Below are 21,229 nucleotides of genomic sequence, written 5' to 3'. Positions count from 1 at the left end.
GCAAGACAGGGCATTCTCTTCTTTTCAGCTGGCAAAATGGCTTGGTAAACACATGGAGGCTAGTGCGCTCAGGGAGATGGCTGAAGGGAAAGTGGGCGCATATGGGAAACCAAGTTTTGTTAGCTATGGGGACATAAACAGTTCACAGATTCATGTTTGTGCAACTTACCTGTGTTTCAGAGCAACTTTTGTGCAGAGAAAACAGAAAATTCCTGTTCTTAGAACTTCTGATTTTTAGACTTTCTAGAAGAACATCTTCATCTTCTCTACTTTCCTGTCTCTTCCCATCTCTACCTTCTACATTTAATTTACCTCTCCTCTGAATCCCAGGGTAAAACTTACCCTAGACTTTTCTTATCTGAGGGGAAAGTATTGATTTTGTATATTTCTCATTTCCATCCTGATTGAAAAACTACATCTCGGAGAATCTGGGCACAGAAAAGAAATGATATGAAGACATTCACAAGTTAGGCAGGCCAGAACAGGACATGTTTATTGATTCCATCATCTAGACAGTGGACTTCACTGGGTTAGGGATATTCCATCCATAAACATGCAGGTGTGCGTGAGAGTAGAGGGTAAAATTAGAATGAGTAGAGAAATTAGAACAGCTCTTCAGAAGCACTGGCAGAAGGCGAATCCAGGTAGACACCATAATGGGTTGGAAGTTTCTGCTTCTTCATCCAGGGGGCCTTCAGGAATGTTTTTTCTTGACCTGCAGAAGAGTAGGGTATGAGTTTATGAAGAGCCATAAGTGATAAAATTTGGGGGAAGAAGTAGGGTCCATTGACTGTATAAACAGTAGAGCTCTTGATGATATTCACTGGGGATTTGGGTGACCATAACTCCTCCTTACCACCACAGCCCTCCCACTGTAATTTCCCAGAGGGAAAGTTTTGAGGACACGTGAATAAAACTCCATCCTTTTCTCCTGCCCACTTCTGGCCTTGACAGCCTCTCTATACTCTAGTCTTTGAGTTTTTGGGTGTTTCATATCACCTGTAACCTCCCTTCTCTTCCTACCTTTCCCTTACCATGGTTATCAGCACGAGAGCACTGACTAGAACAGCATACAGGGTGGCCTTCCCCAGCAGGATCTCATAGAGCAGAGTGGCAGACAGGATCCCTTGTTGATAGGACACTGTTGGAAGAAAGGGACAGCAAGTCAGTATCTGTGAGCAGATAAGTCTGGCCTCTATCTACCCAGATGCCCTCTTTCCACAGCCAAAGCCACAAAGGGTAGAGAGAAGAAAGGCTCACTTACCAGAGGTGAAGCCACAATCTGAAAGAAAAGAAGGAAGAAAAATTGGTGAGAGACCTCATTTTCTTACACAGCCTGAAAACTAAGTAATCCTCAAGATTAGCACAGACTGGCAGGCCCAGGGCACCCTCTTTCTTGTGTCATGCCAGTATCAACCCATCACACTTGACACCTTGGCTAACAATACCAGAGGGAACAAGGCAGCTGCTGAGATGCTGAGCTACATGAAAGAGGTCCCTAGTTCAAGGCTGTGGGTTAAAGTTTTGTAGAGAAATTAACCAGAGGTGCCCAGCTCAATTTTGCAGTGGGCCTTAGTCCCTTCTGTTTTTGTTTCCTATCCAGTATTTCCATCTGGATATTTCATCTCCCTCTAGGGCTTATCTGGCTCAGTCTGTTCACTGGCCTCTCCAACCCCACTCACCTGCTCTGCCCCAAACTCCAGCACTGATGTTCTGCGTGACTGGCTTGGTCCCATGCTTCTGGTCCCATGGGTCATCATCTGTGAGTCCATAGAACTGGACTTGGCAGCGGAAGTGGTTGCGGGGGTTGTGCCAGAAGGCAGCTGAGACCCTCAGGCGGCTGCTGAGGCAGTAGCTGGAGTTTGGGTTGCCAGGAGACTCTTCATAGGGGTGTGGGTCCGTGCTCACTCCACTTCGGGTCTCCTTCCCATTCACCCACCAGCTCAGCTCCACGTGGTCAGGGTAGAAGCCCGTGGCCAGGCACACGAGTGTGGCCTTCTTTTTCTGGTTAATCTCTGCTTCTGATGGCTCAAACACAGCCACGTTGGGTGGCTTCACCCTGTCCAGATTTTCTGCAGAGTGAAGAGGGGTTGGGAACAGAGCTGCTCTCAGAGCCAGCTAGGCCTGGAAGGAGCTATGTGTATATGTGAGGGCTTGAAAAGGGTCAAAGAGCACAACAAAACTATGTCAAAGTACATCCAATGTGATTTGGAGTCATTATTTTCTTTTCTGTTTTCTCCCTCAGCTTGTGCCATGGGTGCACATTATCTACTATCTTTCCCATCTCCTTCAGGTGACATCTGTCCTTATTTTCTTGCCTTTATTTGCAATGTCTCATACTCTGAGGCTTGTTCAGTTATCTATCAAAAGAACACATCTCTGTCCTCATTTAAAGTCTTACTCAGTACATGGCTGTCTAATTTTCTAGACGGAAGTGGTCATAGTAGAGTTCAATGGGCTTAGTTTTGTGACAAAAGAATTTTGTTAGCAGTATGGCCATAGGAACTAAGTTGATATTTTTCTGATTATCATTTTCCTTTTTTAAAATGCAAAGTCATAGTCTGTTTGAGTCACATCACATACTGCAAATAGCTTTTCATGCCTAGAAGAGAAACTTTTCCCATTATATTGATGGTAGTTTTCCAACTACCATGCTTAATTCTTCTTATTCACATGTAACCTGCTTTGAGGAGCCAGCTTGTCTATACTGACATCCTACCTGATGCTTCAGTCCTGTGCTGGGGCTCAGCAAGGCTGGGGTAGCTCTCCTAGCATGACTAAAATTCAGTGGAAAATGCCATTCTTTGGTTGAACCCTCGCCTTCTTTCCATGGCTCACAAGCCTCCTAAGTCAGGTTTGGACACCTAGCCAAACTTTGTATTCTTAAAAGTAGTCAAACCTTAACTGTTGGTGTATACAAATCACAAAGCCCAATGCTGTTTCAGCAAAGGGTTCACACTAAAAAGCGCTAGGTTCTTTCTCTAGCGTGGCACACGGGAGAGGAAAAATTTCTGGGATTACCAGGAAGAGAAAAAAAACCTCCTATAAAGGCATATGAGGAATAGAAAAGGCACCCTTTATCTTGCCACAGTTTACTGTCCTCTTGGGTTGGCTCTGAACATAGGATGGGCTTTTGGTGCAGAAACAGGCCAAGTCTAGATGTCTTTACTTTTTCCAAAGTTCAGAAATGGTTTGGATGGTGATACTGAAACATAGGTGTGGAAAAAGTCAAGCCCTGACAGAGCAATAATAAATGACAGAAATGACAGTCACCACATTAAGTTGAATCCTTTACAAAGGACTCCTGTAAGTTTTCCATTTCATTTTATGTGTCTCAGAAACACTGAGACAGTTTCAATCACTTCAAATTTCATGAACCCCACCTCTACCCCTTCTCTGTCTCCAGGCTCTTGAGCTAAGGTCTTGGAATCCAGTGATTGTATTTTCCATTGAACTCCTTGCCATGCGGCCTCACATGCAAGACAATATCTGTCTGAGTTCCCAGTCCGGGCAGGATCTGGGTGTCCCATTCCTCCAGCCCTGTCTCTGTCTCCAGCCCAGACTTCATCTCTTCCCAATCCCCCTCCACACATCAGTCTGCTTCCTACCAAGCATCGTAATGGTTTTGTTAGCGTTTCCTATTGATGTCTTACCCTGTATCCCAGCATAGTACTTAGTGTTTGAAAAAATAGTTTCTGTTACTTATTTTCTCTCATTTATATCTGCTGTTGTTAAGATGGGAAAGTTTCCCATTGCCACAGCTTACTCAGACTTGTCTCCCAGACACCTACCAAGCGGAGCCCACCCAGAGACTCCCCAGGAAGCTTATAGGATCCTGTAACCTGGATTTGTGCCCTTTGTCTCAGGAGCAGCCCTCAAGCTACTCTGATACCACCAGCCTCATTTTCTCTGCCTCTAAATTCTTTAAATCACCCCAGGAAGACAAATGCAGCTCTTCAGTGTCTGAGAGAGACAGAGAAAAGGAGGGAGATGAATGTGAGACCAGAGTTCTGCGCCAGGAGGGAAAAATCAGGGAGGATTTGAGCATTTTAACTGAAGACAGCTTTTTTACTAAGATAAGATCAGCAACGATGCAGAAGCAGGGTGAAAATGAGAAGGAAAATGGAGAAGATAAAAAGAGAAAGGAAAACAGCATATCGACTAAAGAAGTAGAGATGAACAATTAAAATAAAAGAGCAACCAAGTCACAAAGCCCCAAAAAGGGGATAGAGCTTTGTGACCCACCAGGAGCTACAAACAACCAGCAGAAGAGCAAGCAGGGTAAGTCCCCAAGCCAAAGGGAAGGTAGAAGAGAGTGCAGGGATCCAGGTGCAGAGGAGCAACTCTGACTTTTACCCAAATCATTGCCATCAAACAGTCACCTGCACTCAGGAACAGAGCCCCCATACCTGTCACAGTGAGCCTGGTGCCTGTTCCAAAATAGAGCGGTGAATTATAGGAGCACAGCAGAAGATGGCCATGGTAAAACCCACCTGGGGCCCCCAGCCAGAGGCTCAGTTCTAGCTCCTGACCGGGGATGGCTACCTCTCTCTACATGCACTTATAGCTCTGGAGGAAAGAAATTGTATGGAGAAAATGTTTCAGCATGCTATGGCATGAGAGATAGGAATAAGAGGTTTAAGAAGGCAGATCCGCCTGAGCATATAAGAAGTTAGGATCAGCCAAGAAAGGAGGGAGGACACAGATTATAACTGAAGAATATAGGAGAGAACTGGAGAAACTGACCAAGTCTTACGTACGGATAAGCAGACCCAAGTGCTCAGAACCCCTATATGCAATACATTAAAATAAGACTGAGCGCTTTCTGCCATCACTAGAAGAAGTGGAGACTGGCTTCAAGTGACAGTGGCCCCACTGCCCCATTCCCCAACTTACCTAGGACAGAGAGTCGAGTTCCCTCTCCAAAGTGTTGTGCCTGATTGCTACACAGTACAGCATGAGGGTAGCAAACCTCAGAGAGACTGCTGGGGCCCTTCCTTCTTTCCTTCCTTCCTTCCCAGAACTGACACTGGAGTAATTTCACCTGCCCTCATTCACGGAGCTGTACCTTGGGCTTTAATCTTGATCCCTGCCCTTTCTAAGGAGTCCTCCTGAAACCCCAAAGTGGCAGTATCCCATGCAAAAAGAAAGCTTTTACTTACCCAAGACCATCAACTTGGTTCCTGTGCCAAAAGTCAGTTTGTCATTATTTGCACAGCACTAAAACCGGGCAGGAGAACTGCTTTCTGCTGCCTTCCACTCCTTCCTCCTCACTGCCTGCTTTCTTCTCCTATTTCTACCAGGAATTTATCCTTGGGAAGCAGAGGGATGAAGGCAACTGGGCGGTTGAAAGTACTATGGTCCAGGAGCTAATCCACCTTGACTGTGACAGTAACAAAGATTTTCCATCTACCAAGACCAGGACAGGTTCCTCCAAGAAGGCAGGAGATGGACACAGTAACTCTTTTCGAGCTGAGTCTCCTGTCTCTGGGTAGGGTGCCCAGGCTTGGCACAGATAATACAGAAAATACTCAAAATGGAGCCTTTTCCCTCCTTGTTACATCAAGGTAAGAATTCAAATCCTCCAGATGAAAATGTGCTCAAGATAGAGCCCCTATTTATTTGACGGCCCTCCAGCCATGACTTACCTACAACAGTGAGCCGGCTTCCCTCCCCAAAATAGAGAGTGTTTCCAGAACACAGCCTCCCAGGTCCACTTCAAAACCTCTCATTGTGTATGGAGCAGAGTGGGATTCCGGAAAGGTCAGCGAATCATGGTTCTCTTCCCTCACAAAGGCACAGTCCTGCTCAAAAACTCTCCCTTCCCTCCCAGAGTTTACCAGCACCCAGAGAGGTGAGAAGAGTGTGGGTACCTATAAAATCCATAACATATCTAAAGATGCTCTGGAAATCGTTTTTCAGTAAAGCAGGTATGTGTCACAGCTTATTAATTCCCCGGAACCCCCTCTCAGAGGACTACCTGGGGGACAGCATAGTCTTTTTCCTCCAGTGTCCTTTATCTCAAGCTCAGTTTTCTCTTTTCCAAGAAACTTGGGGTCACTTGGCAGGTTTGTTTTCAGAGGGAGCCTCTCCCAAACACATCTCCAACGTGAGACAACCTCTCTCCTAAGTGAATCCCAGCAGCTCTGTCCTTTTTTTTGTTTTGCATTTCCCAAGACAGAGTCTGTCCCTGTCATATCTGGCCCGGAGACCCCAACCAAACCTTACCTACAACTGTGAGCCTGGTCCCTGAGGCGAAGGTGTAGTCATAGTTGGCACATTAGGACATGGCCACTCTAAAATGGACACTGGGGAAGTACTTTGCCCCACAAGAGAGCTGGAAAGTTACCCGAAGGGCATCTTACCTACAATTGTGAGCTTGGTGCCTTCTCCAAAGTAAGCTTCTGTGTTCACACAGTGACATTGGACAAGGAGAAAATCAATTCAAAGTGTGGAGAGAGGAGGCCCTGGGCTACTGTTTAGAGACAAGGTCTGTCCTGTACTTTCCTGCATTATAGGAATAACACAAGTGGTCATTTTCAAAGCATGGCAAAGTCCATCTAATGGGACCTACATTCTTTTCTCAGAAAAGCAAAAAATATCTTCCATGCAAATGCTCTTATCTAAAGGTCCTTCAGAAGGATATGGGTTTAGATAGCATGTAAGGATCCCAGAACCAGTGACTATGTCTACAAAGAACCAGGATATCCCTGGTTTCTTCTGGAATCCTCTATAGATTTGGTCACCTCCGATGCACCTTTCCATAGACCTAGTCCTGGTTTCATGGGTGCGGGGACCCATGTTCTCCCTGTACCCAGCACCTCCTGGTTCACTGAAGTACTCTTCTTGTGCATGTGTTCTTCCTGCCTTGAAAGGTCCAGTTCAGATCTGGGCCTATCACTGCCCATGGCCTTGGGCTGAAATGTGATCAAGAGTGAGTCAGGAACATCCTGGATCCAACCATACCTGCCCCTGAGACTTGGGAACAGAGTTAGAGAGATTGTGGGGCCTGGGACAAGGTGAGAGGTTTTTGTAAAGGCTTCCCATAGAATTGAATCATCGTGACCCCTGTCCCCACAATGTTACAGCTTTGTACAAAAAGGGCCCCTTCCATGGGCCCGCCCCTTGAGACTACAAAACGACCAGCGCAGTTGCTCCTTTGAGCCAACTGGAGGAGAGTTCGGTGACATCATACCCCACAGTAGGATGTGGACTAGGTTGGGGGCTCCCTCCTTAGCAATGGCCTTTCTTTAGGATGCTTTTAGCCCCTTGAGCCACAAGAATTTGCAAGACTGCATGCTGAAGAGGCTGGTTTCCCTACACCATACCTCCCTCTCCAAGCTTTTATCATAGAACAGAGCCACCCTATCAAGAAGCAGACCCTGTTCACCTTGGCACTGCTCCCAGCTGTGTGCCATTCTGAGGTCACACCTTACAGTAGGTAACAAGACTTTAGTACTTAGACATGATCACTTGGATCACGCTTATGCTGCTAAGATGGTCTTCTGTGGCCAGTTCTCTAGGGAACTGACCAAGAGCTTTAGGGAGTTGGGGATGTTCTGCATATAGATAAACTGAGAGTCAAGGTTACACTGTGTTTCCATGAACAGTGAGGGATCCGAAGAGAACACACGTTGGCAGGCATTCTGATTTCTCACTGTTGACCTTGGAATCAAAATTTGGAAAAACAGTTTTGGGAAATACCTGTGGAAATAGTGAGACAGTCTGCAATTTTCCAGTATAATTAATTACAAGACCCATGATCATGGCCACAGTTCTTGTCTTCTATTTTCAGAGGGATAGAAACACTTGATTTTTTTTACAATTGAAAATATTGTTATATTTTATTGAAACAAACATAACCTCTACTTAAACGAAAGACACCATAAGAATCTCTTCTTATCAAAAGACACCATAGGTTGAATACAAAAACAGCCACAAGTTGAAAGATAATATTTGTAATATAACCAACAAAAGATTTGTAACCAGACTAAAAAGAGCATTTCTGAATTAACATGTAAAAGGATAAATTAGAGGAAAGCATTAAATATTTCCCAATAAAAGAAACATGATGATCAATAAGTAGGAAAAGATGGTCACCCTGGCAACCAAGGAAATAACAACACACTATTTCACATGTACACACATACATGTTCACCACTAACACTTGAATTTGTTGGCAGATATTATATCCTCCTTGCACAAGATGACTGCAAAATTTAACCTGAACTTGAGTGGCCTACATAGCTTTTCCCTAGGTGATAATTCCTTCGATTGCCTTTCAAGCTACTATTTAAAATCTAGATGAAAAATAAAAACAGAATCAAAAGATAGGACTGAGGTAAATATTTGAAATTCTTACCATAGGGCTAATCATCCCAAAATATGATGAACTCTTAGAAATCAACAAGAAAATAATCCGACAGCCCAATAGAAAAGGGTCAACAACTATGGTTCAGAGAAAAAGTTTGAAATAGTGCTTAGGTATAGGGGAAATAGGGACTGGGAATATAGCTTAGTGGCAAAACACTTCCCTGGTAAGTGTGTGGTCATTAGTTTGATTTCCAGTATAAAAGAAAAAAGAAGTATAGGAGAAATAAACCTCTCATAATGATAGTGCAAAGTAAAACTGCATGGAAATAATAATTTTCACCCACTTGATCAATGAATTGGCATTATGGAAAATCGTTTACTGGTTCATTAGTGATAAAGTAAGTACTGTAATGTATTGGTTTCTGTTCGAGGTGCACAAGAATGCAACCCATATGGGGAACAATTTGGAAACAACTATAAATATTACAAACCTATTTTGTTTTTCACTGAGAAATTTCACCTGAAGAGCTTATGTTGTAAAATATTCTTGCATACTAATACAAAATTTTTTAGTGTCTGTATCATGTAGAATAATATAACACAAGGTCAAGGAATATTCCAATACCCATCAGTGTAGGAATGGATAAATATCCATATTCGGGCTGGGGATTTAGCTCAGCGGCATAAGAGCCTGCCTTGCAAGTGGGTAGTTGTGAGTTCGATCCCGAAACTGATTTAAAAAAATAAATAAAAACACAGGGTTTAAAAAATCCATATTCTATCAGGTTCACACAATGGAATACTCTTCCATGCTTAAAAAAAGAATAACAATGGCTTATTACTATATTACTATGGGAAGTTCTCTAAAATACAGCAAAGACCCGAAAACACTCATACTGCGTTTGGCCTAACAACAGAGGCAAAAGAAAGAACTATGTATTTACACTCAGTTGGTTCTGCATAATGAAACACTGGAAAAGTAAAAAAAAAAAAAAAAAAAAAAAAAAAAAAAAAAAATTGGTGAAACAATTAATGATGGATAGAATGGACAGAAAGTGGGAAGTACAAGTACCATTTCTCAGTTTTTTTTTACTTTAGGGCTATGTGTTATATCTATTAATAATAATCAAGCTTAAATTAACAAATTTAAAAGTAAAGAAAAACTATAGAATGTTACCTTAAATAATACACAAATATCCACTACCTAGAGATAAATATTTGTTTATTTACAAAGCTGTTTATAAAGCTGTTTTTCCAATGAAGATCAGTTTATGAAAGCTGTTATGAAAGTTTATGAAAACTGTCTCGTGGTCCTGAATTTGCTCAGTGTGGTCCCCAAAACTTAGGAAACGTAACAGTCACACATTTCTAACTACTTCTCATGAGCTTTTGAGTTGAGCTTTGGGTTTGCTAACCTATAATTAAATAAACAACCAGAGAGAAAATTCTCCTGCTGTGTCATCACAGCACCAGGTACTGGATCCTTAACTTGTCTTCTGATGGAAACCAGACAGGAGTAAGCTTGAAGGACATCAGAGGGCCAGTTAGTGATGCACCCCGCTGGACAAAGGCAGAGATGCAGTCTGTTTATTTATCTCTTTTCAGATTTCACAAAACTCTACCACAAACCCAAATAAATTCTATTGCTTTCATCAACTGGAATGTGTGGTGAGGTCTCCTCTTTATTCCCTTTCTTCTTTTAAACATAGTTTATTTGTTTTCATGTTTTGTTGGTTTGTTCCTGCCGTTTACCTATCAATAACTTAATCTCTGGGTTTTCTCTTGATCATGTAGCTGGTGACATTTATCCCAAACTAGCCTTACAAATCAGAAAACCACTCTGTCCTGGTATTGTAGTATCTGCTAAACTTTTTTCCCCAATTTTGCTTCTCTGGACATTGTACCCAAATGCATTGAAATTTTTCTACAATAGCAGCAGAGACCAATTAGGCAGTAATCAGACTGAGGTCATTCGCCATTTTGGGCACCAGGAGGCAGGCTTTTCTTACTATTATTTTGTTTTTCTTAGCCTTGGATCATTGCAATATAAGTTTGCCCACTTGAGGGGGCGAGAAGAATGCGAAATGCAGGGAAGGTGGAAGGGGTGCACAGAGAAGCAGAATCTTCCTCAGGACATGTGTTGGGGGTCAGGTGGAGAGTAAGGAAACATTCCAGTTCCTTACACAGTTTACCCCTGTGTAATTCAAGCCATTTTTTTCTCAGTTGATGCATGGACATGCAGAGGCTGAAATCAGTGATGAAGAGACAGAGCTGGAATCATTATCCAAGTTCCTCTCTTTAGTTCTGGCCTGCAAGACAATGCTGCAGCCATCTGTTTGGGTTCTACCAGGCCCTGCTGATAGCTGGGAGGTCTTGTGCATGTTAGTAAACCTCTCTCTTAGTAATTTATGGAAAAAGTGGGAATAATAATAATAGCAATGATAGCAATGCTCTCTGTGAGAGCTAAATGAGATAACACACGCAAACATTTATTATGGTACCTGAATACAGTTAGAGAAAACATTAGCTGTTGTTATTTCTATCAAGTGTAGTGACTTGGGATTGTCACACCCACAGAAATTCATAGACTTTAGCTTGATCAGAATGACCTGGAAGTTTTATTAAATGGAAGGCTCCTGATCTCCATCCCAATGCTTCCGACTCAGTAGGTCTGGGGTTGAGACTCATCTTTGCATTTATCCTAAGTTCTTAAGAGACTGTGGTGCTATCGTTTCAAGGACTACTCTTTGAGAACCATTTTTCTGGCAGTTTTTCTCTTTTCTTAGTACCTCTCCCTTCACTCTTTCTTTATACTTTATCCATTCTGTCCCTAGGTACTTATATCCAAGGCTTTGTTTAATTTCTAGAGATAGTTGGACAAGGAAGACAAGATCTCCAATCTAGGTCTTCATAGTTGACAAGTACCTCCTCTGAAATAAGAGGGATCAGGACAGGGGTATACATCTGAAACTCAGACTTGTGGCCATTGGGACCAAAGCATAGGAAGCAGAGGTGTCAGAAGATCCGTGAAAGGGCTGGGAGGGGCATCCAGGCTGATGGAGTCGTGGTGTCCAGAGAAGGACACTGGAGATGCTTGACCTATTGGATGAACCACCAGGATGTCTGAGCATGAAGGAGATGTGTGGTATAAGTATAAGGAGGACCAGAACAAGGAGAACTCTACTCTGAATTTCCAAATCCTCAGGAAAGGTATGACTCAGGCAGTGATGCCATGAGTAGCAGCTGTTCAAAAACAATTAGTTGGTGTTCAAGGAAGTGATGGGGGAAGGTCCCTAAGAGGTTCAGAGAGAAGGGAATGAAGGGATGCTGGTAATGGCAGGCTGGAGCAACACTCAAGACCAGATTTGGTGGGCTCTCCATCATCTCAAAAAAATAGCAGGCTGGGTAGTGGGCATGCAGGCAAATGGGGATTCAGTCCACAGCTTTGTCATCTGCCGACTGTTGCTGTGAATGCTGACCTCTGCTTTCCATCTGTACTCCTGAAGCAAGAGTGAGCTGAGTGTGAGATGTCTATAAGCCTCCTGGATTGTGCACACATACTGGTGTTATATGTGGAATGAGCCAAAGTCAGATTCTCTGGAGAATGTGATGGGAGAAGGCTCTGGGAGCTCATGTGCCCCCTTGAGACATGAGCAGATGGCTGGGAAATGGCCAATGAGGTCTCCTCTATTAGGACCTCTGCCTCCAGGAGACAGCAGAACTGTGTTAGCGAGAACATATATGTGCAAGGGGACTCAGACGAAATGCAGGGAATTAGTGCTGAGGTTTTTCTAGATATGAGTGCTCTGGGTACAAAGAGGTTTTCTCTACAATCAAAGAAGGAAGTGGCCTTGCCAACTGTTCCCATGTGTGCACACATTGACATATTGAGGACCTGCCCAAGTACCAAGGTTGAGACAGCTCTTTAAAACCACTCTGATGAAATAATCTTTTCTTGAAGAAAGATCCTTTCTACCTCCACCCTTCACTTTTAATTATTTTTAGATTTCTTCTCTTCATGTCCTGCTAAACTAGTGTTCCACAGAACATATTGTGCGCTTAGGGGAGGGACTTTGCTTAATCTCTCAAGAGGAGAGATGCCCCAGACTTCAGATTGGAGGAGTTCCCTAGAATTAAGGGGCTAGAAGGAGCAGACACAGATGACAAGCACAGATCACTTTATTGGCATAGGGATGGCAGCAGGACTAGGGGCTCAGTTACTAGCGATGGTCTGTCGAATCCAGGACACGTAGTTGCACACCTTGGTATACACTCCAGGCTTGTTTTTCTGAGCACAGCCATAACCCCAGGAGACAACGCCCTGGAGTTGCCCATTGCAGACCACAGGGCCACCAGAGTCACCCTGGAAGGAAGGACAAATCATTTGAAGAGAAGATGAGAGGGATTTCTCTAAATCTTAGCATTACGGTCAGCTGACTCCATGTCCTTCTCGTGGTGGCCCACTCTCTGTCCTTGCTAAGGAGATGGTATATAGGTCATTATTTCTTCATGGCATTACCACATGGAGCTGCCAGCATTACCACATGGAGCTGCCAGCCTCACCACTTTGGCCACTCATATCCTGCTCCTAAGAAATGGGTTATATATGAAGGGCTTCAGTCACCTGGCAAGAATCCTTGCCTCCCTCGAGGTAGCCAACGCAGATCATGTTGCTGGTGATCTGTCCAGGATAGGCGGACTGACACGAAGACTGACTAAGCACAGGAGCATTCAGGCACTGCAGCAGGTCTGGGTTTTTGACTTTAAAAGGCAGGAAATGATCGGAGAAAGAAAAAACATGAGTCAGACCAGGCTGGGTTAGAGATCTAATGTCCAACACTAATAGGTAGCCACTGGGGCAGGACCTAAGGATATAAACCCCAGAAAGGAACAATGACTTTCAGCTCTCATAACCATTGCTACTCCCCATCCTGATCACTGTTCCCCATCCTGGAATTAAGGATAACATGTCCCAGATTTATCCTCTTTGGATTCTCGGGCTCAACTCCTCAGGGCCTCACATCTCTACGGTGGCACCACACAGCTTTGAAATGTGTTTTTGGGCTAGAAGCAAAGGGGTTCAGGGTCATAAGCATACTTGTTTCTGAGAAGTGTGGGGACAGAGGGCAGTAGGACGGTGAAGGGTGCCACTCACCTCCAGAGCTCAGAGTGTTGCCCCAGCCAGAGATGAGACATGTGGTGCCAGCAGACACACAGGAGGAGGGCAGAGATACAGCGGCCACTTTGGAGTTGAGGTTTGCAGCTGAGGCGAGCTTGATCAGCATGATGTCATTGTTCAGGGTGCTGCTGCTGTAGCTGGGATGACGGATGATCTTGCTTGCAGTGATAAATTGTTCACTCCCCTCCGAGACTTTGATGTTGTGCTCTCCCAGTCTCACTTGGATCTGACTGTTGGGAAGAGGTATATAGTATTGATTTTCTGTCTGTAGTACAAGAGTCCTCATGATTCTCAAATGCCCTGCCCTGTGGGAAGTCTAGGGGCTCAGGATGGGATATGTGGTAGTATCACAGGAGCAGCAGAAGGCTTGTGGGTAGTACCGGTGTGAGACCCAGGCCTTTTGTGCTCCAGAGGTAGGTGGTGTGAAAGGGGATATGATGTAGAGGGGGATTCAGTGTGCAAGAGATGGAGTGTGGAAAGGATGGGGGGCAGGTCGAGGCCGGGGATCACACTCAATTGCTGTCCTAAAGCCCCATCCCACAGCCCACAGCCCACAGCTGGTGTAGCTAACTAACAAAGGATATTTGCCCAAGTTTCTTGTCTGCCTTTTTATTTAGCAATATGTACCACACCAAAACAATTCTTCTGCTTTTCTGATTAGGCTTTGTTTGGTGCTGGAGAGGCTTACTATTGTGTGGCCCTCTTTGCCTGCATGTGAGCTGCTTCCAGCAATTTCTCTTCTCTATGATTTTTCCTATTTTCCTTCCAACTTCACCAGTTGCCGGGGCTTTGAACTCTGCAGTCAGAGGCCCAGCACTTACGACTTGTAGCAGTGAGCCGCAGACACCACCCATTGGTTATTGATGAGGGAGCCGCCGCAGAAGTGGTAGCCACTGTTCAGGGACACCTGGTAGGGAACGGAGTGTGCCGAGCAGGTATAGCCCCCAACGATCTTGTCATCATCGTCAATGGGCAAGGAAACTTGAGTGAAGAAAGAAAGGGAGAAGCCAATATTAGAGGGTGGAGCCCTCAGCCCTGGGGTTACTTCCTGCTAATCATGATTCTTTAATTACCACAGTTAACTATAAGCAAACAAGGAGCAATGTCAACTCCAATGGACACCTGAGCTTGTAGCTGTCCAAGTACTTGTGCCTACAAATACACAGCTGGATACCAGGAAGGGGCTTGGATCTCTTCTGCAGGCACTAGGGTAAGGGCACAAGAAATGGTCTTATTATTCATTAGGTGGAAGATAGACCAGAACATGGCTGTCTCCTCACTGAACAGTACTCTCTCGGTTTATCACTGGTCTACTTCCCATTGCTGTTTGAGCCCCAGGTTATCAGCATGGTTTGGCCTATCTAGGATAATTTCCCAGTTGAGTAGACCAAGTTGTCCTGAGGTTTTACATAGCCCAAATCTATGCAGTGAGGTCAGAGTAGATGATAACAATTTACAGGCCCACTTAAACACAGAAAAAGGAGACATTAGAACTGACCAGTAGAGTAGTTTTTCTTGGTCTTGACTGAAAATTTGGGAATCTTAAAGTCACCTGGGAAGCTAAAATATCTAATACACAGGCCACATCCCAGACAGCATGTTTCAGTTTCTAGTGGTGTCTCTGGAAAGAGCAATTTTTCAAGCTCCTTAGGTGTGTTTGAGGTTGAGAGCAGCAATGGTGGACCTATCCCAGAGCTGTTGGGGTCAATATGTGGTGCTCCTGCTTCATTTCATGGACCCTGCTCACCTTTCCAGCCTCCCTGACCTCATCCCAGGGTGATGGTGGGAATAGAATCAGGGAAAAGGAAAATGGTGAGGCATATTGAGGGCCCAAGAAAGCAAAAAGAGGTTCTGGTCAGGGTAAAGCAAATATCAGAGTACAGTAAGATAGGAGACACACAGTGATGATAGATCACAAGGCTTCTAAAATAAGGTGAATTGCCCAAGGTAAGGTATAGAACTCACCAGCAGCTCCCACAAGGGCTAGGATCAGGAGTGCGTTCATGGTGGCGATGTACAGTTGAGCAGGTAGTGGACCTGTCTTTATACCTCCCGGGAGGGAGAGAGAGAGCACTGAGGTGGAGGGTCATGTTCCTCCCAACACAAACACACCTGTATCTTTTCCCTTTACAGAACATTGCATCAGCTCTTGCAACAGTGGCCACTCCATGTCAGGTGATAAGGACACTTTCTGAGGCTGAGAGAAAGAGCAGCTGATTTCTTGGAAGGATGCTGGATTGAGAAAAACAGGAGAAGACAATCTCCCCATCTACCCAGTTGGGCTTGCTTAGGCTGAGGGATGAGGGTTTGGAGGAAGAAGAATGGCCTGAGCACTTAAAAATCTTATGGGCTTGTGAGGATTTATTTAACTTGCTTTGAGAATAGGTTGATATTGACAGTAAGTGTGGTTGTTTGGGATTCTGGAGTCCCCAAGAGAGAAAAGAAAATTATCTAAGATTTAATATCATAAACATAAAGTTCCTTTTCTGCAGTCTAATCTACAGGGAAAGAAGGTCAAATCGAAGGCTTTCAGGATCACAATTTACACCTAGGTGATGAGAGGAAGACTTAGAGTTCTTTAGGAGTCTAGGCTTCCAGTTGGCTCCCCTTTCTACCAGGGCTACAAATGAGGAGTGTTTTGAAGGAGAAGTGAAATTTAAGTAGGAGCTTATTCAATACATGAAAGGGATGGAAAACCAATACCACATTTTTCCTCCTCCTCAATGCCAGGACATGTATCTCTCTCTTTGCTCATGCTGTCATGAATTTTCTTGAAGCAGCCTTTTGGTTTCCCTCATGGTCTGTGCCATGAGATGATGAAAAATACTCTACCCACTAGGAGCAGATAGTTAGAGCAAGGATGATGTGCTCCAATAAGATACAAGAAAAAGTGTGGACAATGGCAATTTTCATTCTGATCAGAGAATCAGCAATAGGCAGAGAGAGTAGCTCAGGGTAAGGGGATTAAGCACTAGGTCCAGTAACAAAGAGGTAGGGAGGATTCTGGAATCTTCTATCTTATGCAATCAACCTATTATTCTGGGCTCCATACAGAATGAATCTTTCCAGCAAGAATCCAGATTAGTAACTGCCATATCTAGCAAGACTCAGCTCAGAAATTTATTGGGGGAACAATCTGTTCAGAGGAAAGTAAAGACAGATGGAATTAGCCAATATGGGAGCCAATTGGAAGGACTTTCTTACAAGGTGCTTCTCCATTCAGCTCAGCCCAGCCAAGGGTTGGTGAGAGGTAGGAGTAAGCAGATGTCATATTTGCCTTCTATAAAAAGTAGAAAAATAATGAATGTTCTGTAGATGCTGAACAAAGTGACCAAAGCTCAGCTCAACAGTTGTTGATAGAATTGGAGATGACAAACAGGCAGGAGGGTAGAGGAAAAGGAAACTAGAATTAATTGTGGGAAATATCAATGGAGGGTTTGTAGAGTACCTGCTGGTGTCCACTGGTATGGTTAAGACACCTTCTCTGTACCAGAGGTGCATTATTGAAGGCTCTTAGCTATTCACCTTGCATCCCTTCTATCATCTGATGGGCTCATAGTCAAGTGGGTATCTTAGTTTTCTCATTGCTGAGACAAAATATCCAACACCTGAAGTTAGAAGAGGAAAGGTTTATCAGAGCTTACAATAGGTAGAGGTTTAGTACATTGTCAGCTGGTTGCAAGCAGAATGACATGACAGAGGGACATCACAGAGAAGAAACAGTTCATGGCAGGAAGAAGGCAGCAAAATCAACAAGTGACAGGTAACCAGTGATCAGCATCCACAGAAGCCTTCTTTCTATCTAGGTTACCTGCCCTAAGGGCAAGGCCATCCCATTATCCAGGAAAGGCCTTCCCATTGTCAGCTCCCCAAACTATTTCAAACCAATCAGGGGACTAATTTAGGGCCTTTCTGTTGTCCAATTCCAGAACTATGAGAAATTGATCAGTACTAATTTAGTAATCACACACCTTTGATTTCAACAGCACACTCCACATCCAGCCTCCTCTGGAAAGATCCACTTAGGACAGTGTGAGACTTTAATGGAACATCTAGACACAAGCCGTAACAGTGAGAATACTGCTATGTGTGTACAGTGCTTCACAGCTTTTCAAAAACTTTCATAGACATTCACAATGGTAGTGTGCTGCTTTTCCTTTGTGTTGAGCATCAAAGTTTCACAAATACGTTAACTGTGAACTATGCAGAATGAAGTTCTCTCCATTTCAGAGGAAGAGACTGAGGCTCAGAGAGGTCCTGTCTTGCCCCCAAAATCATCTAAAAATGGCAGCACAGTCTCAGACCACAGAAAAATATGTCAAGTGTTGTAAGTGTGGGATTTGCTGCAGGTGGCATCTGAATGATTTGTTAAGGAATCAAGCCAGAGGTCCCTAGCTGGAAAATTCTATATCCAATTCCCTCCTGACACTTGGCTTCTGGGCAGAAATGGAACATCAAATTATTTGATCTGGCAGCGCATCTCAGAGCCTTACCTTACCATGACTCATATCTAATGCATGAACACTTTTCTGTGCTCACAGGTAGTGGGTAGAAGCTTAGGAAGCCCAATTGGGAAGCCTAGATAATAGATTATGTTTGCGTGATGTCACTTAACACACTGCTTTGCTTTGCCTCTTTGCAGTGGGATATTCCTAGACTTTTGAGCTAGCATCTGTAGATGCTGTGTGCACTAGTCCAATAGCCATAGCGAGGTATGCTTGGCAGAAGAAAACACTTGGAGGAAGAGGATCATTGGATTGGCCTTTGTACTTTAGATTCTGTTGTAAAGGGAATATCCAAGGGCAGGACGACTCTTTAGCTGAATCTCCCAGATAAGACTTTTCATAATATTTTGTGTTCCTACTTACAGACTGAGTTCAGGTTTCTTCGAGATGTTAGGAAATACCTTTCTGGCAGAGAAAGGAATTAAAGGTAGAGATCGTTACCCACTCATAGATGAGTAAGGTAGGTTCGGATCCAGCTGCTGCAACTCAGTTTGGACATCTAAGGGGTTCTTTAGACCCTTTAGTCTGAGGTACAGATTCCTCTGTTTACCTCTCCAAGTTATTTTCCTAGCTCGTGTTTGAAGTGTAGCCTATCACATTCCTGCTTTTCATTTATTATCACTATGAAATTTCTGTGTTCTTTATTCTACACCAAATATTGTATAAGTCTTTCAAAGACCTTTTTTCATTTGCTTGTTACAACCATAGCTTTAGATGAAGAGTCTGAAGCTTAACAGTTTAAGTGAGCTCTCCAGAGAGACTTGCTCATGAAATGCAAAGATAGTGTGAGAATCTCTCCTCCTTTTCAAACTAGATTTATTTCCTACTACCTTGCTGCATGATGGATACTTTCAAGCTCCTAATAGTCTGAAAAGTACAATTTTGTCAGTTTCTACACTTTGTGTTCTCTATATGTACCAAATATGCCCAGATCAAGTTTTTCTCCCTCAGATCTCAGTCAGCTCCTTAGGGTCTCATATCCTTTACTTTTCTTTTGGTGGGTCTGGGGCTTGAATCCAGGGCCTCTGCACTGAGCTACATCCTCAATCCTTTATTTTATTATTATTTTTCAAGACAAGTTCTTACTAAATTGTAAAGTTGCCCCCTGTAAGCTCAAACATGTGATCCTCCTGCCCCAGCTTCCCAGAGTATTAGGACTACAAATGTGCACCACCATGCTTAGGTTTTATAGCTAGATTATGAATTTCAGAGTTTCTGTCCCCTGACCCCTCAAAGTCAATATCCCTTCCACTATTTATTCATACCTCTTTAACAGCACTACTTTACATTCAGTAAGAAATTGTTTTCCTGATATCTGATCCTGGGAATCACTGAAAGTGAAGGGGATGCTCCATAATCTAGAAAGACCTTAAGAGTCAGACAAAGGCTTGGAAGAAGAGTGACCATAGTAGAACAGCCAACTGTAGTCACTCTCATCTTATTTTGCCTTATCTTCTCATCATCAATCCTACAAAGAGCTATTTACATATTTTATTGGTTCTTCAAGGTTCATGCATCATACAGAGGCAAATGGGAAGTCTCTAGCAATTGATGGTTTACGAATATTTAAAGATAGATTGATTCCTGTTGTGTAAAAATGAGTGCACTCAGGTGATTGGAAAGTAAGCAGTAGCAAGACAGTGTGGAGTCTAGGAACAGTATCCTTGTGGACTATATTGTTATTGGCCATAAAACATACAGTTTGATACTTGATGTTTGTATCTGTTTTTCTAAATCAAATTAGATTCAGATTGAATCCCATAAACTAGGTGTGGTAATATGTCCTTTTGTCAGCAGGGCTCATTCTAGTCATTTGATTCATAAAAACTCAAGACTCGGGCTGGGGATTTAGCTCAGTGGCATAAGCACCTGCCTTGCAAGCACGTGGTCATGAGTTCGATCCCTGGTACTGATAAAAAAAAAGTTAAAAAAAATAAAGTCAAGACTCTGCCATCCATTTGGAAAGGAGTCAGCTAATGAGTCCATTCCCTTTAGGTCATCTTGGCCTAAAGCATTTTCTGAAGGATTTCAAGGCTCAGAACTGAGGGCTCTATCCAAACAGACACCGAACAATTCTAATCTGAAAACTTTCTACCTCAAGGTCAGTATGTTTGAATGGGTGATTCTGTACTTTGCCTCTAAAGAACCTATAGCATCTGTTCTGTTTCCCAGTCCTGGGTAAGGCAACAGAGGGATATCGGCCACATTGTAGTGTTCCTTTCTGTTTAAATATAAAGCTATGTTCGAACATAAACTTGAGAGTTTTGTTTTCTTTCTGTGCAACAGTCCAGTTAACTTCTTTGTGAGTTTACATAATCTAAACTTAAATCTTTGCACATATATATTTTTTCTCCAAAAAATCTATTGCATCTTGACAAATTTTCCTTTTAAAAAGTCATGCTTATTTAATCATTAAATATTTTCTAGATTCCCATGATATTCCAGGAGTTCTGGGTTCTAGAAAATAGCAGTAAGGAAGATAGAAAATGTCCTTGCTTTCATGGCATGTTTGTGTTCATTCACACACGTGAGCAAGTATAGATACGTCATATTTCATTTCATAAGTAGTGATTAGATGCTATTAAAACAAGGTACAGTGTTAACATGGTATGAAGTGCAGGTAGGGTATGAAGAAAATTCTCTTTGGATAAATTATATTTGACTTAAGACCATAATAAGAAAGAGCCAGCCATGGGAAGGTGGGACTAAGAAGTCTTTCACAATTCCCTTCTGAATCTATAAAGAAAATAAACTTCTACACACAGCTAACTGCCGCTTTCAATTAAATAACTTTATCCCATAGCATATATGCATATACTTTACCATTGGCTTTGATTATAAAAATGCATGACCTGAGAAATGGACACCAATGAATTTAAATATTCTTATAAAACTTACTATAAATATATTTTTGATATGAAATGACATTTATGAAATATTGGTGGCTTAAGAAAATAAATTCTAAACTGGTGATCTAATTCTGTTAAACCTGATTGATTTTGCTTTCCCTCATTTTAATTATCTGTAAATTTTACAACAAAACTCAGATTTGATATAAGTAAAACAACAAGAAGAAAAATGTAATAAAATACAAAATTTTACAGGGGAATGTGGTACTTAACCTTGCAAAAGTTTAAGCATTTGTAACGGTAAAATGTCAATTATGACAGTGATAAATACATTTGCCTACTAACTATATATTTTGCCTTTATCAGGCACAATGTTATGTACC

General features: G+C 42.9%; 1 protein-coding gene and 1 gene segment (V, D, J or C); both read right to left on the bottom strand.

Annotated features, from left to right (window-relative positions):
* Positions 1 to 467: 467 nt before the first annotated feature.
* Positions 468 to 21,229, bottom strand: part of LOC100731126 (T cell receptor beta constant 1-like) — a 76,075-nt gene continuing 55,313 nt past the window's right edge. Inside the window, 4 exon segments of the C gene segment in view lie at positions 468 to 715; positions 1,035 to 1,141; positions 1,265 to 1,282; positions 1,683 to 2,072. Coding sequence covers positions 695 to 715; positions 1,035 to 1,141; positions 1,265 to 1,282; positions 1,683 to 2,072 — 536 coding nt within the window.
* On the bottom strand, positions 12,478 to 15,509 carry LOC100379576 (trypsinogen). Its single transcript, NM_001172888.1, is given in 5 exon segments — positions 12,478 to 12,676; positions 12,938 to 13,074; positions 13,469 to 13,722; positions 14,314 to 14,473; positions 15,458 to 15,509. Coding segments are annotated over 5 exon segments (741 nt in total). The 5' UTR covers positions 15,498 to 15,509; the 3' UTR covers positions 12,478 to 12,526.

This window comes from Cavia porcellus, unplaced genomic scaffold (genome assembly GCF_034190915.1).
Source record: "Cavia porcellus strain 051 isolate PalLab524CR breed Dunkin Hartley unplaced genomic scaffold, mCavPor4.1 scaffold_6, whole genome shotgun sequence".
In the NCBI taxonomy this organism is placed as follows: domain Eukaryota; kingdom Metazoa; phylum Chordata; class Mammalia; order Rodentia; family Caviidae; genus Cavia; species Cavia porcellus.
This window is presented reverse-complemented; position numbering and strand designations above follow the sequence as displayed.